Source organism: Odontesthes bonariensis, chromosome 22 (genome assembly GCF_027942865.1).
Source record: "Odontesthes bonariensis isolate fOdoBon6 chromosome 22, fOdoBon6.hap1, whole genome shotgun sequence".
Classification (NCBI taxonomy): domain Eukaryota; kingdom Metazoa; phylum Chordata; class Actinopteri; order Atheriniformes; family Atherinopsidae; genus Odontesthes; species Odontesthes bonariensis.
The window spans coordinates 26803103-26824437 of NC_134527.1; the positions used below are offsets into that span (position 1 = coordinate 26803103).

Below are 21335 nucleotides of genomic sequence, written 5' to 3' on the forward strand. Positions count from 1 at the left end.
ACAAGGACCCAGCTGATTGAATAAGGTGCTGATACCTGAAAATTCTGCTCACAGTAACAGTAACAAACTTTTTGTACTTCCAGGCAAGGTTTAATGCCCGATTGGAAGAATTCAGAAGGATCTGAGTTTCTGAGGCTAGGCTGTTGTTAATTCACAGTGTTATAAACCAGGATCATCTTCAGCTTCCAACTGTGTGTGTTATTTTCTGTTTTCATCGATCATAACAAACGTGTCGCCTTAACAGTCAGTTTCATTCTTTCAGAGACACAAATCAAACACAAGACAAACTGTAGTATTTTGATATTCATTTAAATAAAAATCATCCATCTGACAAGAATTTCTGCTCGTTTCCACGTTTTTAAAAAAGCTAACTGAAGGTTTGTGATCATTAAGCTACGTTTTTAATTTAGGGAGAAGTAATGACCATGTTCATATATTTTTAGGCGATCTAAAACTATGCTTATTAAAGATAATGAACGTTCCATAGCTCAGTGTTTTCGCTGAGCAAATTAGTTTAAACAGAAAAAAATAAATTTAGCACAAGCTTAATACCAAATGAAGAACCACGCTGAAGATTTCAGGCAACAAATTTCAGGAAATTCTGGAGTTCTCCAGATTAAATTAATGTCTCACATTTAGGTTTAATTTACGTTATTATCTTACAAACCCAGGAGAATAACTTCAGCACATTACACAACAAGGGTGTAGATGTATCTCCATCATGGTGATCAAAGACAGTCCTGAAAATACTGCATCTCCTCTGGAAGCCCTGCTTCGTGTCTCCATATCAGACTCAGAAAGCCACACAGATCTGTGTAGAAATATATTTTCTCAGAGATACACTACACAGTCGTTACAGTCTTGTGCTCAGGACAAAAACAGATCAAAGCATCAGAAGTGATCAATAACACAGATTTTACATGCATTAGATGCACTTCACATTCAGTGTCCATATAATTTATGTTCAGTCGTGCAAAACACTTACAGACGGCAGCTTACACGGACATGCAAGGAGGTCACATCTCAAAATGATCCACGTATAAATGGTTTAAAGTGAAAGAACAGGAAGAATAATGGTTCCCCAAAAATCTGAGAAAAAAAAGAACCTGGGACCAAACTGGAAGACAAAAAGGTCCAACGAGATTAACATACTTAATCTCTGACAGAGGATCCTCTGTGGAAGATCTAAATAAGGAAGCAGAAGGGGAGAGACGTTATAAGTGCAGCTTCACTGTCTCTTTCTATAAAAATGGTTTAAATTTACTGAAGCCAGTTATCAACTGCTTAAAAATATCTGAGTATATCTGAATATCTTTTTAGATCGATGTCAAGCAGCATTTATTAATCTCCTTTGGTCACTTGAATCCTCCATTAAACTCAACTCAACTCAACAAATAAACACAGGCCTTTTTGTTATGAGACAAGTATTGTCACTGCTGTCAGCTCAGGGGCAGAAATAGACCAAATCTCTGAGAACTTATTATTAAATCATGGCTGAGCTGCCCCAAAGCAAGAAGCTGATGTTGAGCCCTGAAATAAACTCCTTTAATATACAACAACATCCTTTTTATTTACCAGAAACTGACTTCAGACCTGAAATGATCAGTTTATTTATACGTTTTTTAAATTCAAATCCAGAAATGTTAAGAATATTTTTTTAAACGCTTATTTTCTTTGAGATGAAAGTCAACATTTTTGGGTTGAGACATTATTTGGTTCAATAGATATTTGAAACATATAGATATCAAACCTTGTTGGAGCCTTAATGCTGCCCTAAAAATGAGCACTTTCCTGATTTCTTCAGTAGCCGCAGCTTAGTTTATGTACAAGTTAACATTAGGACATTTTACAAGCTGTGTTTAAATGTGAGAGACTGAAAGGCAAAGGGATAAATAAGCTACGAGCCCTGCCTTTAGAGCCACGACAACCCCCAATCACAGCTGCTTTCAGGTGGTAAATATTTCACTGGTATGGAGGGTCCGGTCATATGGTCCAAAAAAAAAAATGACCTCCGATTGTCTTTTCCTTGACCTCATGGAGAATGTCATGGAAAACGTCTCAGGGTTGGAAAGATGGTACACGCTGTGATTTGAGTCTGCAGCTCTGAAACTATGTTCAACAAATATTCTACAAAAAGTGCTTTGGATGCTTCGTCTGATCCAATCTCATCACAGTGTTATGTTGTATGTAAATATTATAATATATATGTATGATATTAGAGACACTATAAAAATGTTTTCATCAGTTTGTCAAACTGAAAAAGGACAGAAATTTAAAAAAAGTGAAATGTATCATCACAGGCTGCTCACATTCATCCTTCTGTGCACATAATTATCCACATAAATCAGTTTGTATGACCGGATAAATATAATTGAGCATTGGTTTGAAAGTTCTGGCTACAAGGAATCATCTTGTTTCTCTCATAAAGGATGTCCCAGTGTGTCCTCTGCTAAAGGAGATAAAAAAGGAAGCATTGGAGCTTATTTTCTTAGCATCTGGGGGGACTTTAAACAGCTCTGATCATGATGCTGCTCAGAAAAGGTTCCTTTGTAAAACAGACTGTTCGATCAGACCCTAAGTTTAGTTCCTGGTTCCTGGAGTGGGAATGAAAAAGGAACAATCACCCAACAGAGCTCCAAAGGCAAAGTCCCTACAGTTAAAACACAGCTTCAGAAACACATTTGATCAGGTTTAAGTATGAAATTACTGAGCAAAGTTTAGGGAACATTATTTTCTGTAGATAGATTTAAGAAAATACTAAAGTACACACCTCATACTGTTAGTCCAGGGAGATGGAAGTAAAACCTTTTCCAACATTTACATATTGAAAACTGACACCAACAGCTTGTATGTATATGTGTCACTATCAGAGGGGAACAGGCTTCATACAGCCTAACTAAATAAATTCCCTTTTTAGTTGTCAGTAAAATAAGGAATTATTATTTTCTAGAAAGCAACTAACGGCTTTTTCTAGAGTTAAAAGATTTATTGATTAGTTCATTACTTGTTGTTCAGAAAATTAACTTGAAGCACAAATATTCTCAGTTTTCTAATATAAGAAAAGTTATATTTGGATTTTTTATTGTTGTTTAAACAAATCAACTTTAATTTGTTCAAATAGTATTTCTAAAATGTTTCTGAAACATGTTTCATCCTTCAGAGGCCACTTTTTTTATTTTACCGCTGCATCTTGTTTTAAGACACAAAATTGACCATTTTTTAGTTCAATATGTGCTCTGCTAAAATGCCAACATATATTCTTAACACTCCAAAAACACTAAATCTGTTTGTTTTCTTTAAACTTGTAGTTCAAGGCCTCAAGTAACAAACCTGTTAATCAGTTTTTACAGTTATTCATGACTTGAAAAGATAAATATCAAAGATAATAATCAGAAAAACAACTGTCCGCTTCAGTCAGAGTAATGAACTAAAACAACCTTAATTGGATTTTCTGGGAGTTAAATGTGGAAAATTGTCAAAACAGTTTGATAAAAGACCATCTTTCATCAAATGAGCAAAATATACACCAAAAAAAACTTAAATCGTACAAATGGATTTTTCACGTTAAATGAAAAGTAAAATGACACATTCACAATTAGATGAAGGGCCATTACATTTCAGGATATAAATAAAATAATAATAATACAACTTGTGTAAAGTTGGCTGAAGTTCCCTTTTTACTTTGGTTTGAGTCGAAATAGCAAGACTTGACTCCCTGACTGGTTGAATGCCATTCATCTACCAAAACATACAGGAACAGTTCGTAAACATAGCATGCAGTTAGGGTGGATTTTACCAAGCAGAAAGAGTTATTTGCTGAGTGCACATGTGTAAACACGGCCACTACATGGAATAACCACGACAGTAAAAACATGCAGCTCTGTTTAAAATAATCTGAGACACTGACAAAACATCCAGCTCCAAACAGCACAAAACTATCCAAAGAAATAAAAAAGGTAACCAGGAGATGCATCAGCAGCAGCAGCACACTGTCATTACATGCAGACTGTTTGTGACAAACAACACACCAACATTCATCACATTCATTATCAACACGGCAGAGTTTTGTTTGCTTGGAGAGCCGCTAGCAGAAATAAAAGGGATTAAAAAACAGTCCATTTTCAGGTTTAGAAAATAATTCTGTGCGTTTCCACAACATAAAGAATAACTCAACATTTACAGCTCCTCATAATAATCAAAATGTTCAAGGAATACAGTGTATAAATAAGAAAGTTTACATTGTTCACAGTTAAATGTTTACAGCTAGCTCTGGTTTGTCCTCCTGCGTTTGTTGGGGCTTTGTCCGGGATCGACTTTCAGCTCATGATACTGCATCTGTCCACCAACACAAACACAGGAAACAGAAAAGATTTAATGCTTCTCAGAAACTTACACTCCTTCCTTTTTATACAGAACATTTACCTGTTCAGAGAAAGATAGATTTAATTCATCCAGGTATGTAAAAACCAGACACATGTATGTGATATGACTGTCTGGATTGGAGTTTTTATTCGAGGTTAAAGACCCAACGCAGGAGATGGTTGTCGTTGCTTTATCAAAACCAAAGGTGCTGGCGAAGCAGCAACTCAAACAGAACAAAGCAAGGAAAAGACTTACTGACTAGCAAGGAAACCCCAAGAAGGACAACAACTACAGCAACATCAATTAGTCACTGGGTGATCGGACAGCTATAAGTACTGGGAGGGTTGAGCTGGGTGCCAAAAGGTGGGTGATTATAAGGAGACAAGTGTGAATGAGACCAGGGAACAAAACCAAGACGACACAGGACATCTAGGGGAAATGATAAGGAACAGAAATATGACCGAATCAAACACTGAGACTAAAACAGAATACAAGGCATAAAGCTGAAAGGAAATACCAAACAGGAGCACAGAACAGAGATTAAACCAAGGAGCTGAGAAATAACTAAAACAGAGCAAAGAAAAGAAACCAAAGCACCGACTGTCCTTTCTGTCAGCATGTCTGCTCAAAGGGAGGCCATTTGAAGGGGGGGTGAACACTTTTCCTTGATCCCCAAAAGGAAAGGGGCACCTTACTTTTCCAAACAAAGGAAGGTGGGCCAAAAAGAGGATTTTATCATGACATCAAACTAAGAAAAAGCTGACTTCAGACCGTCCGGACTGAGTTTGCCAACCATCCAGATGGCAGGAGTGAGATTGCTTGAATAATTGTTTGATGCGAGGTCGTCATGGGCTCGACTTTGATATGAACTCAGTTAACAAGGACCAATCAGAGGGGAGGAGACATCAGCCACCACCTTCAACCTTGTACTCGTGGAAGAATGTTCTCTACGGAGGATTTATTTCTGCTGGGGAATACTCGTGTGTGTGCTCATATCACGTGCGCATGCATGGTTTTACATTTGTGGATTTAGAGCCTCAGGCTGCTTTGGTACACACAGGACAGGCAAAGACTTTGAATGTGTGTCTTTAGTCTTTCTGTGTGTCCCCGTTTCATTTGTTGCTTTTCCCCTCTCATACCAAAAAAGATACTGACCTTTTAACCTTGCACTCATGTTCAGTAGTCTGAAACTGTTCAAATACTTGACTGAGTACTACACAAGTACTATACCTTTGTAGTACTCAGCTCTTACCGGCAGATTCCACAAGAGCAAACTCCAGCGACCTCCAACTTTACAGAACTTCCACATTTCAAAGATGTAAACGATTAACATGGAAACAATAAAGGAGGTTAATACTGTAATAATGACTCATAATGTCCTTGAAATGATAGATAATATAAGTTTTTTTAGTCTGAGTTCCTTTTAAGATCAAGGCAGAAAAGCCACAGCTCTGTTTTTGAACGGTAGATTCAATTCCCAAAGTTAAAGATTTATCCCTACACTGGCCCTACTGATCACCTGCATCTTCACAACCAAACATGCAGGACACATGATACAGCTATAAACATGCAGGTGTGTTTCTGGATGAAGATAGAAGATAAAACAAAGGTTTCCTTCTTTCGGTACGTTCTCAGGCTGGACCAAACCGGTTCTAGCCTGTACCAGGTAGTTTTAAACTTTCCCCAAACTAGTTTTTCACCATTGTTTTGGGCCAAAACCTACTGTAGTTTTTAACTTTACACTGACCCACTCAGCGTCGTACATTTTTATAATACGTGTGAGTTATTTCAAAGCAGTGTTTTACTTCATAATAACAATGATATGAGTAACTCACTTCAGAAGGTTGTGGAGTACACAGTATCTACTTATATCTACTTACTTCAGAGTAATACAGAGTACACACTATAATGAGATATCAAGTGATCTCTTCTACAGCCGCTGACCTGCTGCGATGAGGACTTTCAGCCCTTCAGCTCAACTGCTGGACCAGAAACATGACACACTTCACATGCTATTTCCATTTATTTGAAGTTTGTCATGTTACGTCACACTTTCTGAATGAGCAGCTACTTGTAAAGGTCAAAAACTTGGTCATTACTTTTTGTGAGCCCAAAATGTACGAGTTTTATTCACCCTTTTTTAGGAGCTTCTGTTTCGCAAAGACAGTTCGAGCCTGGGGATGTTTTCTTTCACAACCTCAATCTGAAGATCTTCTCTGTTCTCAAAGCCTCCACATGCACACTGTTCCTCTGTTAGCAAAGCTTCGAGGCACGCATTCCTTTCAACATAACCAAGTTACTCACCACTTTAACATCAGACGGCACTCTGGACAGGAAGTCAAGAAGCTCGTTGTTGTCGATCATGTACGGATCACGAAGCTTCTTAGTGAACTTATTGATACCTGCGGAACAAAAGATCAGTGTTCAACTACGACACGCTTCATGCTACGTCTGTTGCACAAGTAAGGGTTAAACAAGGAGAATAATGTGGTCACTACAGCTATACCGAACCAACAGACCTATGGTGTATCTATCTGTCTATCTACAACCACTTTTCCAAAAGAATTGGGACACTGTGTAAAATGTAAATGCAAACAGAATGCAGTGATTTACAAATCTCATAAACTAACATCTTATATACAACAGAACATATAAAACATATCAAATGTTGTAAATGAGACATTTTACTATCACATGAAAAATATCAGCTCATCTTGAATCTGATGGCAGCAATATGTCTGATAAATGTTGGGACAGGTCAATGTTTCCCAATGTGTCCCCTCTTCTTTTAACAACATCTGGAAACATCTGGAACTGAGGAGACCAGCTTCTGGACCTTTGGGAGAGGAATGTTGTCCCATTCCTGTCTGATAGAGGATTTTAGCTGCTCAGCAGTCCTGGGTCTTCTTTGTTGTGTTTTAAATGTTTTCAGGTGGTGAAAGGTCTGGACTGCAGGCAGGTCAGTCCAGCAACCGGACTCTTCTACCATGAAGCCAAGCTGTTGGAATAGATGGAGGATGTGGTTTAACTTTGTCCTGCTGTAATATGCAATAGGCCTTTCCTTGAAGTAGACATCGTCTGGATGGGAGCAGATGTTGCTCTGAAACCTGAAAATACCTTTCAGCATTGATGGAGCCTTGATGGCACAGTGAGCTGTGTTAACAGATAGTGATTTCCGGCGGTGTTCCTGAGCCCATGCAGTGATTTCCAGGACAGAATCAGGTCCATTTTTAATTCATGAAATAGTAAAATGTCTCACTGTCAACGTCTGATATATTTAATGTGTTCTACTGAATAAAATACTGGTTTATGAGATTTGTAAATCATTGCCCTCCATTTTTACATTTTACACAGCATCCCGACTTCTTTCTATCTTTTTTTGGATCCATTTATGTGTGAGTCTTTGTCGCCATCTTGTGGTATGAAATCAGGACTCACCCCACGCGAGCACCAGGTATCGCAGAGGTATGAGGTAGAGAAGAAGTGTGGCCAAACATAAGGCAGTGATCGCCAGCCAGCTTAAAAAAGGCACTGTCCAGTTAAAGGTGCTGCAGCACAAACACAGAAGAGAAACATTCAAAATATTGAGGACATGTTAGGACATGTGTCCACTCTCTTAGTGTCCTACTTCATGAAGTCAATGGTCCACTAACTCCAACCAAGCTCTTGTGCACAGATATAAAGGAATTAGCTCAGTTACAAATCTGTCCCCCTTTTCTTTCTGAAAATGGAGGATAAAGATCAGTTTCTCTATTGAGATAATTAAGTTAATTATCTTGACAAGCTGTACAATAGTGGGAGGGTTCCTCTGAAGCCAAACCTTTGGGTTTTTTTTTACTTGAAGCCATAAAAATCTTGAGCAGTGTGCCACTCTGCTCAGGCCCTCCGGTGAGAATCCTCAGTATGGTAAGGTGAAGGACAGTGCTCTCAGTTGAGTTATTATTCATTGAGAGAAAGTCTTGACATAGTTTAGCAGTCAGTAAATATCTGTGTTATTTTGGAAGGCATCATTAGTGGTCTTTATTTCTCTTAAAAAGAGATGATGGACTTGTAGGTACAGACAGAAGTCATCGTAAGATTCTCAGAATCCTTGAGGATTCCATCTGTGGCTAACAATTAACAGTAATTCCCCATCTGATCCACTGTCTGCATCTATGACCTCATATGCTGGCCAACTCACCAGTTTAATCTCCAAGAGCAGTTAATTAACTCCAGTCTTGTTTCGATGCTTTCAGAACTTAATGCCACTCAATCAAGGTTTAATTATTAAGAAAACTGCTTTAATCTTAAGTATGTTAAGTATATTAAGCAGTGGTTGGCCCAAAATTTTTTTCATTTAAATGATGACAAAACTGAATGCATTGTGTTTGGGGATACTGTTACGGCTGGCTTTGGCACCTTCAAAGCTTAGTTCAACTGTCAGAAATCTGGGAGTGACCTTTGACAGTCATCTGAGGTTAGATAAACAAATTAACAATGTTGTCAGGACTAGTTTTTTCCAGTTACGTCTCTTGGCCAAAGTTTAAATGTTTTTAAGTCGTCATAACCTTGAGAAAGCCATCCATGCCCTAATAAGTTTAAGGTTAGACTATTGCAATGCATTTTATGTTGGCGTCTCCCAGTCTTCTCTCAGTCGCCTTCAACTTGTGCAGAACGCTGCTGCCCGTCTTTTAACCAACACTAACAGACATGTGCACATCACTCCTGTTCTTAACTTCCTCCATTGGCTTCCTGTCCTTTATAGAATTGATTTTAAACTTTTAATGTTTGTTTTTTAAAGCTCTTAACGGCCTCGCCCCATCGTATTTATCTGAGCTTTTAACAGTCCGCAATCCTGGTAGAGCTCTGAGGTCAACAATTTTTGCTGGAGGTGCCCAGGTCAAAATACAAACCCTGGGGTGACCGAGCCTTTTCCGTCGCTGCCCCCAGGCTCTGGAATAAGCTCCCCGTCGAGCTGCGTCTTATTTCTGACCTGGGCCTCTTCAAATTTAGGCTAAAAACCTACTTATTTAGGATTGCTTTTAATACCCAGTAGTATGATGACACTTTTATCTTATTTGATTTTGTTGTATTTTATTGCTTTCACTGTTCTTTTATTGTTTTTATTTGTTATTACTTATTCTTCTCTTTATTTATTACCTGCTGTAAAGCACTTTGGTACATCGTAAGGATTGTCTGTAAAGGGCTGTATAAATAAAGTACATTTACATTTATGTTGATGATTTCAGGCAGCTGATTCTTCAGGTTCTCTGCCTGGAAAACAACTGCCTGTTAAATAAAGTGGAAAGAGAGCAGGACAAAACTGGTGCATGATCATGATACCCACTTCTTCATCCTCTCTCCAAACGACGCCACCTCATCCAAAGCGTTCTGCACACTGATGAACACGTCCTGAATGGCGTACAGTTTATCCATGAAGCCTTTGTGCTCAGAGTCCTGACGGGAACAAGGAGGAACGTCACATCAGTGGGAAGGTTTGTGTCAGTGCAACATTGTCTCAGGATTTTAGAAACCTGTAATAAACCCAGATCATGAAAAATCATCTGGCCCCCACCAAGAAGAGAACAGACTACCTGTACAATGCATGTTGTGGCAGCAGGTAGATAATATGCATTTTTACTGAGGGTGGATGGCATCCTTTATGATACAGCTGGCTTTCCTGTAAAGTTGGTCAATGCATGTCTCATTTATGGCCGGTAATGTGGTACCAATCACCCTTTCCTCTCTCATAACCACGTCCTGTCCTCTGCTGTGCAGCTAACAAACCACACGGTACAGCAGTGGGACAGGAGGCTCCAGATGGTGGTCGGGTTAAAGTTGATAGCAGGTGTTACTTGTTTCTTGATTCAGCTTCGTGAGAAAGTATAGTCTTTGCTGAGCTTTTCCCACCTGATGACCAGGTGAGATCAGAGATATAAACCTCATGTTTAAACCTACTGATCTTCACTGATGCAGAAGGCTGAGAGCGCCATCTGCTTTGATTCCTGAATTATATTATAGTTTCTTTGGTTTTAGTGATGGTTAAGTCCAGGTTGTTATGCTACAATAAAAGTATCATCTGCTAATTTTATAATGGTGTTAGAGTCAAAGGTGCTCTTTAAATTAGTTCAATCCAGCCTAGGAGTAACAGCAACACATTACATATCACACTGTGTCATTATTCATGGAACAAATACTGAGACAAAACACAGTAGCAATGTGTGAAAAACTAAGTGAACCCCCTGATCCAACAGCTTGTAGAAGCACCTTTAGCAGCAGTAAGTTGAAGTAACGGTTTTCTGTGTGATGTTATCAGTCACTCACATGGTTGTGGAGGAAGTTTGGCCCACCTTTCTTTCCAATGTTGCTTCAGTTCATTGAGGTTTGCAGCACTGGTTTATGCACAGGTCTCTTAAGGTCCCACCACAGCATTTCAGTCAGGTTGAAGTCTGGACTTTGACTGGACCATTGCAACTCCTTGATTCTTTTCTTTTTCAGACATTTTGTTGTAGATCTGCTGCTGTGTTTGGGATCATTGTCCTGTTGATAAGCCAGTTTCAGACAATTTTAGCTGTTGTACAGATGGCCTCACATTTGAGTCTAGAATACTTTGGTATACAGAGTAGTTCATGGTGGACTCAATGACTGCAAGGTGCCCAGGTCCTGGGCCCAAATTATCAGCCCTCCACCACCGTGCTTGAAAGTTGGTATGAGGTGTTTGTGCTGATATGCTGTGTTTGGTTTTCTCCAAACGTGCTGCTGTGACAAACATCTCCACTTTGGTCTGGTCTGTCCAAAATACATTATTACAGAAGCCTTGTGGTTTGTTCAGATGCAGCTTTGCAAACCCAAGTTGAGCTGTCATGTTCTGTTTAGAGAGAAGAGGCTTTCTCCTGCAACCCTTCCAAACAAGCCATACTTGTTCAGTCTTTTTCTAATTGGACTGTCATGAACTTTAACATTTAACATGCTAACTGAGGCCTGTAGAGTCTGAGATGTAGCTCTTGGGTTTTTGACCTTGAGGTGAACTTGCTGGGACGTCCACTCCTGGGAAGATTGACAGCAGTCTTGAATGTTTTCCACTTGTGAAGAATCTTTCTCTGTAGAATGATGACTCCAAATAGTTTGGAAATGGCCTTATAACCCTTCCCAGATTGATGGGCAGCAACAATTGCTTTTCTAAGATCATTGCTGATGTCTTTCCTCCTTGGCATCGTGTTAATACAACCACCTGAATGCTGCATAGCAGCAAACTGACAAAACTTCTGCTTTTATAGAGGTGATCACACTTACTGATGATCAATTAATCAGAACATTGATCAGCAGCACCTGGCTGCTACTTACCCTCTTAATTCCTGTAGAAGCAGTGAGGGGTTCACTATGGTTTTTGTTCCATAAATAATGACACAGTGTAATATGTCATGTGTTCATCTGAGGTTGTTTTTACCTCATTTGAAGACCTGGTGAGGACCAGATAATTTTTATAACGTCCTGATATGTAAAACTTCTCTTTTCTGTTTCCTAACAGCAATACCTTTTCTTCTTTGTCATCTTCTACATCCTCCCATTCAAACATGGCCTCCATGGACTGCAGCAGAGAAGAAAACAATGACCATGAAACTCTCTGAAAAACAGACATTCGCACAAATAAAAAGTCTTGTTTTCTCACCATGTCGTCCATTTCTCTGCTCGAGGAAAATAAATAGTTCCACACCAACAGCAACAACAAGGCCAGCGGCAGCATGTAGAGCTCAAAGTTCCAAACCACCACCACAAACAGCTGACAAGAGCAGAACCGTCACAACCGGCAATAAAACACAACAATATGTGTGTGTTCACAAGTGTGTGTATGTGAGATTTTCATACCACAAAAGAGATGACACTCCTTTGCGCCGACTCCCACTCAAAGAAGCTGTTGATGTAAGTGCCATAACTGAAGAGGACCATGATGCAACGCTTCACCCGGTTAAAGTTCTGTTGCAGCAGCTGAGAGACACAAAGTCATGCAATGTTCTTACTGTCCACGACAAATCTGTGTGAATGTAAGTCACAGGGTTGTTCATTTACAACAAACACACACATGCCTGTAAGGTTTTTATCATCTTCTGGGCACGCTTCCCGATCAATAATCAATCCCTGAATGAGATTATGTTCCATTAAGAACATGGATCTCTGTTTAACCATCTGTAGTGGTTCGCTGTGCATGCTGGGAGATAACCACGGTCTGTACCAGTCAGATACGACCTGATTTCTCTAATGTGGCAAAGAGACAGATGGGGGCAGATATTTGAAGAGGTGACCTTTATGTTCGATCCTGAAACATCCCATAGCTGCAATAGACCTAGACTGCTAGGGGACCTCATCTGACACACCTTTCCTCACTTTACTCTATTTTTCCCCTGTTTAATTTCTCAAATGATTTTATGTACATGTGACATTATTGTGGTCATTAACTCGTGTTTCCCTATTCCAACAGGTATCCTTTGAATGGTGTTACAGCGGTCCCCCCCCCCTCCCCCTTTTTTCTGTCTTCTCAAACCCCAGCTGGTCGAGGCGGATGGCCACCCTTCCTGAGTCTGGTTCTGCCAGAGGTTTCTTCCTGTTAAAAGGGAGTCGTTCCTTTCCACAGTCGCCTCAGGCAAGCTCAGGACGAGAGATTGGACTGAAGACAAGTTTCGGTGCAATCTGTTGGTTTCCTTAGCTAGGGAATTGTTTTTGAATTGGCTCTATATGAATGAATTTGATTATTTTATAAATAATTATGATTACAATGAATTGAATTCCAATTGGCTTGAATTGGACTTTATTATTTAAGTGCCTTGAGATGACATTTGTTGTATTTGGCGCTAAATAAATGAAAAATGAATTGAATTGAATTGAATTGAAATGAATTGAATATGTTGATACTGTTTTAGATGCAATAGCCAAAAGCGCCGTCTTACAAAGGTTTAGTTTAAGGTCGTGTTCCTTCAGTTATATGAAATCATGGGGTCAATTGGGTGAGAATGATTCGTCTCCTGGAAAGCAGTGATACAAGAAGACATGCAAGTGGATGGCCAGGCTCAAGAAGGTGTGGTGATGTTTGTTCTTAACACGACACTTTAAGGCCTGAGATCTCCAAGAGCTGAAGGTTTAACATCTCAAAAAAATTTTTCTTCGTGTTTCTTTTTTCTTAAGAGGCTGAGAAATAAAAAGTTAGAACCTTAGGAGCCTGTTTTAAACACAGACTCAGGTCAGAATGAGCTAAAATAAAAACTGATCTGAGACATGTTTGAAAACTGCTTATTCGATAACCTTAGATAGAGTAGAGGAGGTTTCTGCAACAGAGGCAAAGAATGAAAAACAGATTTCACTTCTGTTGTCTTGACTGTTGTCAAGCAGAAAAAGGTACATAAAAGTCTACATGTTTAATAGGTTAAAGCAGTCATGGACGATAAAACAAACCTGCTTGGAGACTTTTGGTTCTTCCTCAATGTATTTCTGCTCTGCAGGGACCACAGTCCTTAAAGCAGCTTTAACCTGAAAATAAACACGAAGAGGACAGAGGACGTCACAACTGTTGACTGTTTGTTCTGAAAATAAGCACATCCATCACTCTGTAATCTTTCATGCTCTCATCCATCATGAGCACAAAGGCACAGAACAAGGTGTCCTGCAGCTGATGCAGACATCATGGTGTCATCAGTGTTCGACGGGGCTGTTTTCAGCACAGCATCACACTCACTGTGTTGTAGATGACTTCAATCTCAAGGTAGATGACTCCTTTGGTCGGGCCTGTCAGCTCCTTGTTCTTCAGCTGGTACGCCCTCTGCTCGCCGTTACGCACCTGACAGACAGAAAGGTTTGATTTACTCCTTTTAAGGATATTGTGTCCACTTGAGAAAAAAAAGGGCAAAATGTGTCTTCTTTAACAAAGCTAACTCATGTAAGCTGTACTCTCATGTTTGTGTTGGGTCATATATAATTTTAAGGAAAGTGGTAACTGGGGCTTCATTTTATGGGTAATTTGTAAATGTAAATGTAAATGTAAATGTATTTTATTTATACAGCCCTTTAAGGACAATCTTTATGATGTACCAAAGTGCTTTACAGCAGGTAATAGATAAAGAGAAGAATAAGTAAAAACAAATAAAAACAATAAAAGAACAGTGAAAGCAATAAAATACAACAAAATCAAATAAGATAAAAGTGTCATCATACTACTGGGTATTAAAAGCAATTCTAAATAAGTAGGTTTTTAGCTTAGATTTGAAGAGACCCAGGTCAGAAATAAGACGCAGCTCAACGGGGAGCTTATTCCGGAGCCTGGGGGCAGCAACAGAAAAGGCTCGGTCACCCCAGTGTTTGTATTTTGACCTGGGCACTTCCAGCAAAATTGATTTGTTGACCTCAGAGCTCTACCAGGATTGCAGAATGTTAAAAGCTCAGATAAATATGATGGGGCGAGGCCGTTAAGACCTTTAAAAAATTTGTAAAGCAACAGATGACATTGTGACGCAAACATCTTTGTCCAGTTTTTCAGTGAATCTCATGTCTTACTCAGAGCACACTTCTCTTTCATTCTGTGGAGTTATGGGATGTTAATAACCATTTAAAACAGGAGGAAGCAGGACTGGATACTTCATTCTGCTTTCCAGATATTCCCTCCTTCCCGATTTGCCAAACCTTCCACATCAATTAGGCCTTCTGTCCAATGGTCTTCCTGCTTCCTTTCTCACCCAACCAATCAGTAACTTTCCTCAGTTAATTTTTTTTTTAAATGTATCATCTTGAGTCCAGGGTCTTTCCTATCAGCTTTGATGAGGCACTAACTGCCACTTCTTTGCACAACAAGCTTTCATTACGATTATTTGTCTCGTAAACCTGTAATTTGATCTGTCCTTACTGAACTCACATTTAACAGAGGAATGGCCACTTTTCCCAGAAAATCAGCGGTTCTGTCTCTGTCTTCGTCAAACACCGTCACCTCCAGCACCGAGTGGATGTCTTTCACATTACTAAGGAGAGAAAACACGAGGTGAGTGGTGTCCAACACAGATGCAGCTCTTCACTCTCTAAAGGCTTCAGGCAAACCTTTCCGACATTTCACATCTATGCTGCATCTCACATCACATCATGATGCGGAGCCTTTTAAGAGCCACTTCACTAACAAAATCTGAGAGTCACAAGAAACAAGGTCAAACTGTCCCTTTTAATTCTCTAACAGAGGACTTACTGCAGAACTGCTCCATGTATTTTACAGCATTCATTACAAAATAATAGGCTGTTCAATTTGTAATATATTATCTTAGAAAACCACTATAAGACCAAACTGGGAGCTCATAGCAGATCTGCCCTCTGCTCTTCATTCAGAGGACCCTAAAAGTTTGCTGAGTCAATATTGCAGTATGAAGGCAGAACACAGGAGCTTTAACCTCGTTTCCACGATGCAGTCCAGTTCGGGTCACTTTGTATCGGTACGGTACAAGTCGGGTTGCTTTGGGGTCAGCTTTGCTTTCCCACTGTACAAAGGGGACCCTCAGGGGTGGGCAGAGGGTTCCCTGCACCTCCTCAGCACTCCAGACTCCGTTGCAAACAGACATTTTTTTAAAATGGTGCGGGTGTGTTGTTGTGCTCGGTTGTGCTTTAGATATCTGTCGCGCTGCGCGATGACGTCATATGCTCGACCAGTCACCAGCTCGCAGTGCTTTGGCTCCTCCCCAAGGGAACCGGTACTGTGTGCTAGGTACCCCAAGCAGAAGGGTTACAAAAATGGTAACGGGTACGATGGGATCGGTACGCTTTCGTGGTAGTGGAAAAACTGAAATAAGCAAACCTTTCTGAACTGACCCGTACCGGACTGCATAGTGGAAACGAGGCTTTTGATTACAACACACGCAGAGTGACCACATCACGCCTGTACTGTGCTCCCTGTTCACCAGAGGATTGATCTTAACATGTTGCTGTTTGATGTTAAAATGCTTTATTCTTTCAAAAAAGGACATTTAATTCTTAATATGATGGAAACTAACATGAGCCCAGATAATGTAGATGTCGAAAAAGTAGAATATTTATCTCTGAAATACAGTGGAGTCGAAGCAGAATGTTTCCTGTAATTAAAATATTCAACTAAAGCTGAATTGTGTTTTATTCCAGAACTTCAATAAATTGTTTTCCCTTTTAATTGATTTCATATGACTGAATATAGGGAAAGATTTATTCTAGAAGAGTACATTTGTAAAAGAATAAGAAAATAAATTAGTTGTAAAAAGAAACGTGCAAAAATGGAATATTTTCATTTATATTTATTAATTTGTTGAGTATAAATCTATTAATTTTCCCCATTTAAACTCCTTTATTCCTTTTTCTCAGTTTTGTTTATCCATTTTTTTTTCTTTGTTGCTTTTCTAATCTTTCGGGTGTTTTTGCTGTTTCCATTCTGCTTTTGCCATTTATAAAAAGTAAATACAAAAGTAATACAAACATCTGGCGCTGAATCTGCATCCACATATAAGTCTCTTCCTTATACGTACGCTCAACATGAAGAAACGAATGCCTCGTGGTCTACAGTCTACAAAACTATTCAGTCAAAGAAATGGTATAAAATAGAGATAAATACAAATTAAACATCTGAAATATACAGGAAAAGGATGCACTAGATAAGTAAATGTTCCGTTGTTCCTCGTTACATTTTCACAGATTTGTTCTTTTTTGTGGCATGCTCATAATTTCATATGCCTGCAGCTTCGGTGTCTTTAATCTCAGAATTTTCCTGCACTTCACTTTTACTAAACTTTGATATTCATTCTTGTCTTTCTCCTGTGTTCTGAAATCTGAGCATTAAATTGTACTTTTGTTTTCCCGACCTAAAACAACCCATTTGGGCCTTTAGCTGAACAACTCAATGAAAACATCCTTTTGCATTAAAGGACAAGACCATTTTTTTGACATTGGGCCCTTGATTTCACATTATAACATGATGTTCTACTCACCCCTGCTTGTTGTTGGTAATTTGGAGCTGTTCCGAAGATATTCGAGAGGCGTCTGGCTGCTCTCTTGAGATATTCGGCCATGAAACGGTTTCCTATGGGCAACGTTATACAGGCACAAACTATGCTGTTTATAATTTATTAATTACTGTACACTAGCACTGATAACGTGGAGGTGCGTCGCTTACTTAAAAAAATCCGGGTTACTGTAATTTTGAATTTTTGTCGTAAAGTGGGTGTTACTGACGTCATCGTCGTGCTACTACCACAGACAGCCCACAGACCTGCTGCCTATTTATTCATTCTAAAATTCAAAATTACAGTAACCCGGATTTTTTTAAGTAAGCGACGCACCTCCACGTTATCAGTGCTAGTGTACAGTAATTAATAAATTATAAACAGCATAGTTTGTGCCTGTATAACGTTGCCCATAGGAAACCGTTTCATAGCCAAATATCTCAAGAGAGCAGCCAGACGCCTCTCGAATATCTTCGGAACAGCTCCAAATTACCAACAACAAGCAGGGGTGAGTAGAACATCATGTTATAATGTGAAATCAAGGGCCCAATGTCAAAAAAACTGTCTTGTCCTTTAAGACACCAGAGTGAGGATGTCTGAACGGGTGAGTCAGGTGCCACTTTACAGCCGCTCAGTCTGGTGAATTGAAAACTAAAGTACGAGGAAGCTGTTAAAGCTTCGGTTTCTTCGGTAACACAATTTCTCAAAGATAAAATCTCAGACATGTGTCGACTCACAAGGTGAAGACTTTGTTCCACTCTGGACTGAGGTTCTTGTAAACAGTATGTGTCTGCAGTCTGTCGTTATTCATCTCCAGAACACAGAAAGGGTCACTTTTACCTGAGAGAACGACATGTCAGTCTGTGTGTGGAAGCTTCACAGATGATTTACAATGAAACACAGCAAGTACATACAGTACTTACAGTACATAATAAGGCTACGATTAGCAAGAGAAGGCAAGAAATCTGATATTATTACCAGTTACGTCTGCAGCCATGAGTCCTTCCGCTCTCAGCACCTTTACCTGCACGATCCCGACGTCTTTTAGGTTAAAGAATGACTTCCTCACTCCCTATCGCACAGAAATCAACACATTAACGGATGTAGTCTAAAAAGCTTGCAGATATTCCATCTGAATCAACATCACAGCGCTGCTTACGTAACGTTTGAGGATCTCTCTGCGCTCCTGCGGGTCGTCCAGCGGTGTGACGGACAGGTCGGCGATGGAGACGGCGGCTGAGGCGGTCAGTGTGACCAGCAACACCACAAGGCCCCGGCACTCCTCCAGCGGCAGCTCCAGGTGATGGGTCTGCTCCTTTGCCAGAGTGGAGAGGTCCAACTGACAGCTGGAGGATGACGGGGAGATTTGTTTTTATTAAAGCACAGCCACGGGGGGGATTTTTTTTAGTGTATTAGCATTTAAAAGAGATCAAAATCAAGCATTTAGTCAACATGATTCTGGAACAACTCGCAATTTACCAAGAATATGTATTTTAGGAATATTTTACTGGGATGACAAGGAGATTAAACTAGGCTTCTTTACTCTTTTTCATAAATACACAATAACATGAAATATACTATGTTGAAGCAAAAATATTTCATAAAATATAGATCATATTTCTCCAGCTTTAGCTTTTCTTTATTGGGTCACTGTTATATTCAGGACAGAATTTAAGATTCTTCTCCTCACATATAAAGCTCTTAATGACAAAGCTCCATCATATCTTAAAGAGCTCATAGTTGGATATTTTCCCAACAGAGCACTTTGCTGTCTGCAGGTTTACTTGTGGTTCCCAGAGTTTCTAAAAGTAGAATGGGAGGCAGAGCCTTCAGTTATCAGGCAACATCATTCTGTGGGGATGTTTTTCTGAGACAGACTCGTCAGGATAGAGGGTAGGATGGGACCTCAGGCAGGGACGAAGGTTTTCATCTCAAGGAGTGACACAGTAACTCAGCCAGAGTCTGGGCCTGAACAAGGCAGAGAATCTCTCAAGAGAGATGAAAATGTCTCCACTTAACTGGTGGAGCTTTAAACCAAAGGAACTGGAGAAGCTTTCGAAGGAAAGGCTGCAGCATGTTTGTGAAACTGCTGCCGAGGTGTTTTATCTAATTTAAGTGTCTGAACTTCATCAGTCATACAGTTTTAATAATGTCAAACACCAACTGACCGTCCAATGAAGTCGTCCCTCCTCCCGGTGTCTTTGTCCCACACTGTGATCTCCAGCATGCCCCCCGTCTCTTCGTACAGGTGCAGGTCGAACTGCTCCCTCCACTGAGGACTCAGAGTCTTTGGCACCGTCTACACAAACACACACGTCTTCATTTAGTGACGCTCGTCTCCAAACAGAAACTCGTCCCCTCAGACAGACGCCACGGCTCGCGCACCTTGCTCTTGTACTTCTGCGGTCCCAGTCTGAACTTGACGTACGGGTCGCTCAGACCGTTGGGGTCCATGGGCGTGAGGTTCCGACCTTCGATCAGCGCGATGCTGACGATCCCTTGCCAGAGCTGCGATTTCCGATGCACCTCAGCGAGACGCATGGACTGCTGCTGCTGGTCCACACACACATTTGCACAAGCTCAAATATATCCAACACAGACATAAAGCAGGACTCTGTTCTTCATCTGAGGAGATTTCTGCTTCTGAGAGGTTAATAACAATGTTGCATAAACACTGAACACAAATATACAAGTTAAAGATAAGTTCTGTAAATCTTATTAGGCAAAAAATATATACATACAGAAATATTTATATATATAAAATTAGGGCTGGGCGAGTTAACTCGTTAATTATTTAACGCATGTTTTATTTATTTAAAAAAAAAAATATTTTTTTTTTATTTGAAATAAATAATTTTTTGGGGGGGGCTTTTGTGCCTTTAATGGATAGGAAAGTTCAGAGAGACAGGAAGCAGGGGGCAGAGAGAGGGGGAACAACACACAGCACGGGCCGTCTGATGAGGGACTTGAACCGGGGCCAGCTGCAGCGAGGACTATAGCCTCTTGTACATGGGGCGCCTTCTCAACCCACTACGCCACAGACCACCCCTGTTTTATTATGTATTTTATTATTGTAAAAGTCTGTTGCTCACAGGCTTTTATTTTGTAAAAGTCTGTTGCTGTCTGCTGCGGAACCGGAAAAAAAAGTAATCGGCGGATCCACCAAACATGGAGAAGGGTACGGAACTTTTACTCAGCCATTTTCATTTTAAAGTTCTTCCAGACGGCGGAGTCGACAGAACCAAAGTCATCTGTAAACACTGCCAAGTTGAATTGTCTTATCACCGTAGTAGTTCCAGTCTAAAATATCACTTAAAGGCAAAAAACACAACTGATACCAGCAAGTCATTCAAGGAAGCAGACAGTGGAGCGAGGCTTCTACATAAAAACTACATAAAAATGCTGATGTAAAGAGTGTGTTTGCACAACAAATGTTATGGCATTTTCATTCATGTGGCATTACATTTAAAATAAAACTAAATGCTAAAAGCTATACGCTACTTTTGAATTTACTTTTGAATTTTGGATTTTGTGTACAAATGCGATTAATCACGATTAATCAGGGAAATCATGTGATTAATTAGATTAAAAATTTTAATCGTAGTCCAACCATATATTCTAAAAAAGGATGTCAGCTCAACCTCCTTTTTGTCCAATTATCAAATCTACTTTTACCCAAAGAAAAGACAGCACCACTTTAGATTAACTCTAATTAATAAGCGCTAATTCAAAGTGGACTCTTTTGTAACTTAAAGTTACCCTGAAACTGAAGGAGACTTATTAGTTTACACGTCTTGATTTCACATTTTCCTGAAAAACAGACCCAAACATTAGGACTGTTCTTGCTTTTTAATCACACGTTTAAGAAGGAAACTTGCTCCGTCGTGGGTGTAACTCTTCACATACTTCCTGTGTACTTCGGCTGTGTTGACTTTCTCTTTATAATTTGAACATTAGTGACTGAAAACAGGAGTTTGAATCTAACTCCGGTTCTATAAGTATGTCATT

At 39.7% G+C, this 21335-nt stretch overlaps 1 protein-coding gene across 6 annotated transcripts in view; it reads right to left on the reverse strand.

Annotated features, from left to right (window-relative positions):
* Positions 1-810: 810 nt before the first annotated feature.
* The window catches only part of LOC142372284 (multiple C2 and transmembrane domain-containing protein 1-like), a 59668-nt gene continuing 39143 nt past the window's right edge, over positions 811-21335 (reverse strand). For 3 of the 6 annotated variants that reach the window (XM_075455108.1, XM_075455106.1, XM_075455111.1), the window contains 15 exons: positions 19713-19880; positions 19496-19626; positions 18487-18673; positions 18306-18399; positions 18065-18167; positions 15236-15338; positions 14066-14167; positions 13786-13860; positions 12208-12327; positions 12011-12121; positions 11876-11929; positions 9689-9798; positions 7801-7910; positions 6667-6764; positions 811-4335 (listed from right to left, as the gene is read on the reverse strand). In XM_075455108.1, coding sequence (XP_075311223.1) covers positions 4264-4335; positions 6667-6764; positions 7801-7910; positions 9689-9798; positions 11876-11929; positions 12011-12121; positions 12208-12327; positions 13786-13860; positions 14066-14167; positions 15236-15338; positions 18065-18167; positions 18306-18399; positions 18487-18673; positions 19496-19626; positions 19713-19880 — 1638 coding nt within the window. In that variant the 3' untranslated portion in view covers positions 811-4263. Of the gene's footprint in view, positions 4336-6666; positions 6765-7800; positions 7911-9688; positions 9799-11875; positions 11966-12010; positions 12122-12207; positions 12328-13785; positions 13861-14065; positions 14168-15235; positions 15339-18064; positions 18168-18305; positions 18400-18486; positions 18674-19495; positions 19627-19712; positions 19881-21335 lie in introns of all 6 variants that reach the window. The other 3 variants (XM_075455109.1, XM_075455107.1, XM_075455110.1) reach the window with 2 other exon arrangements.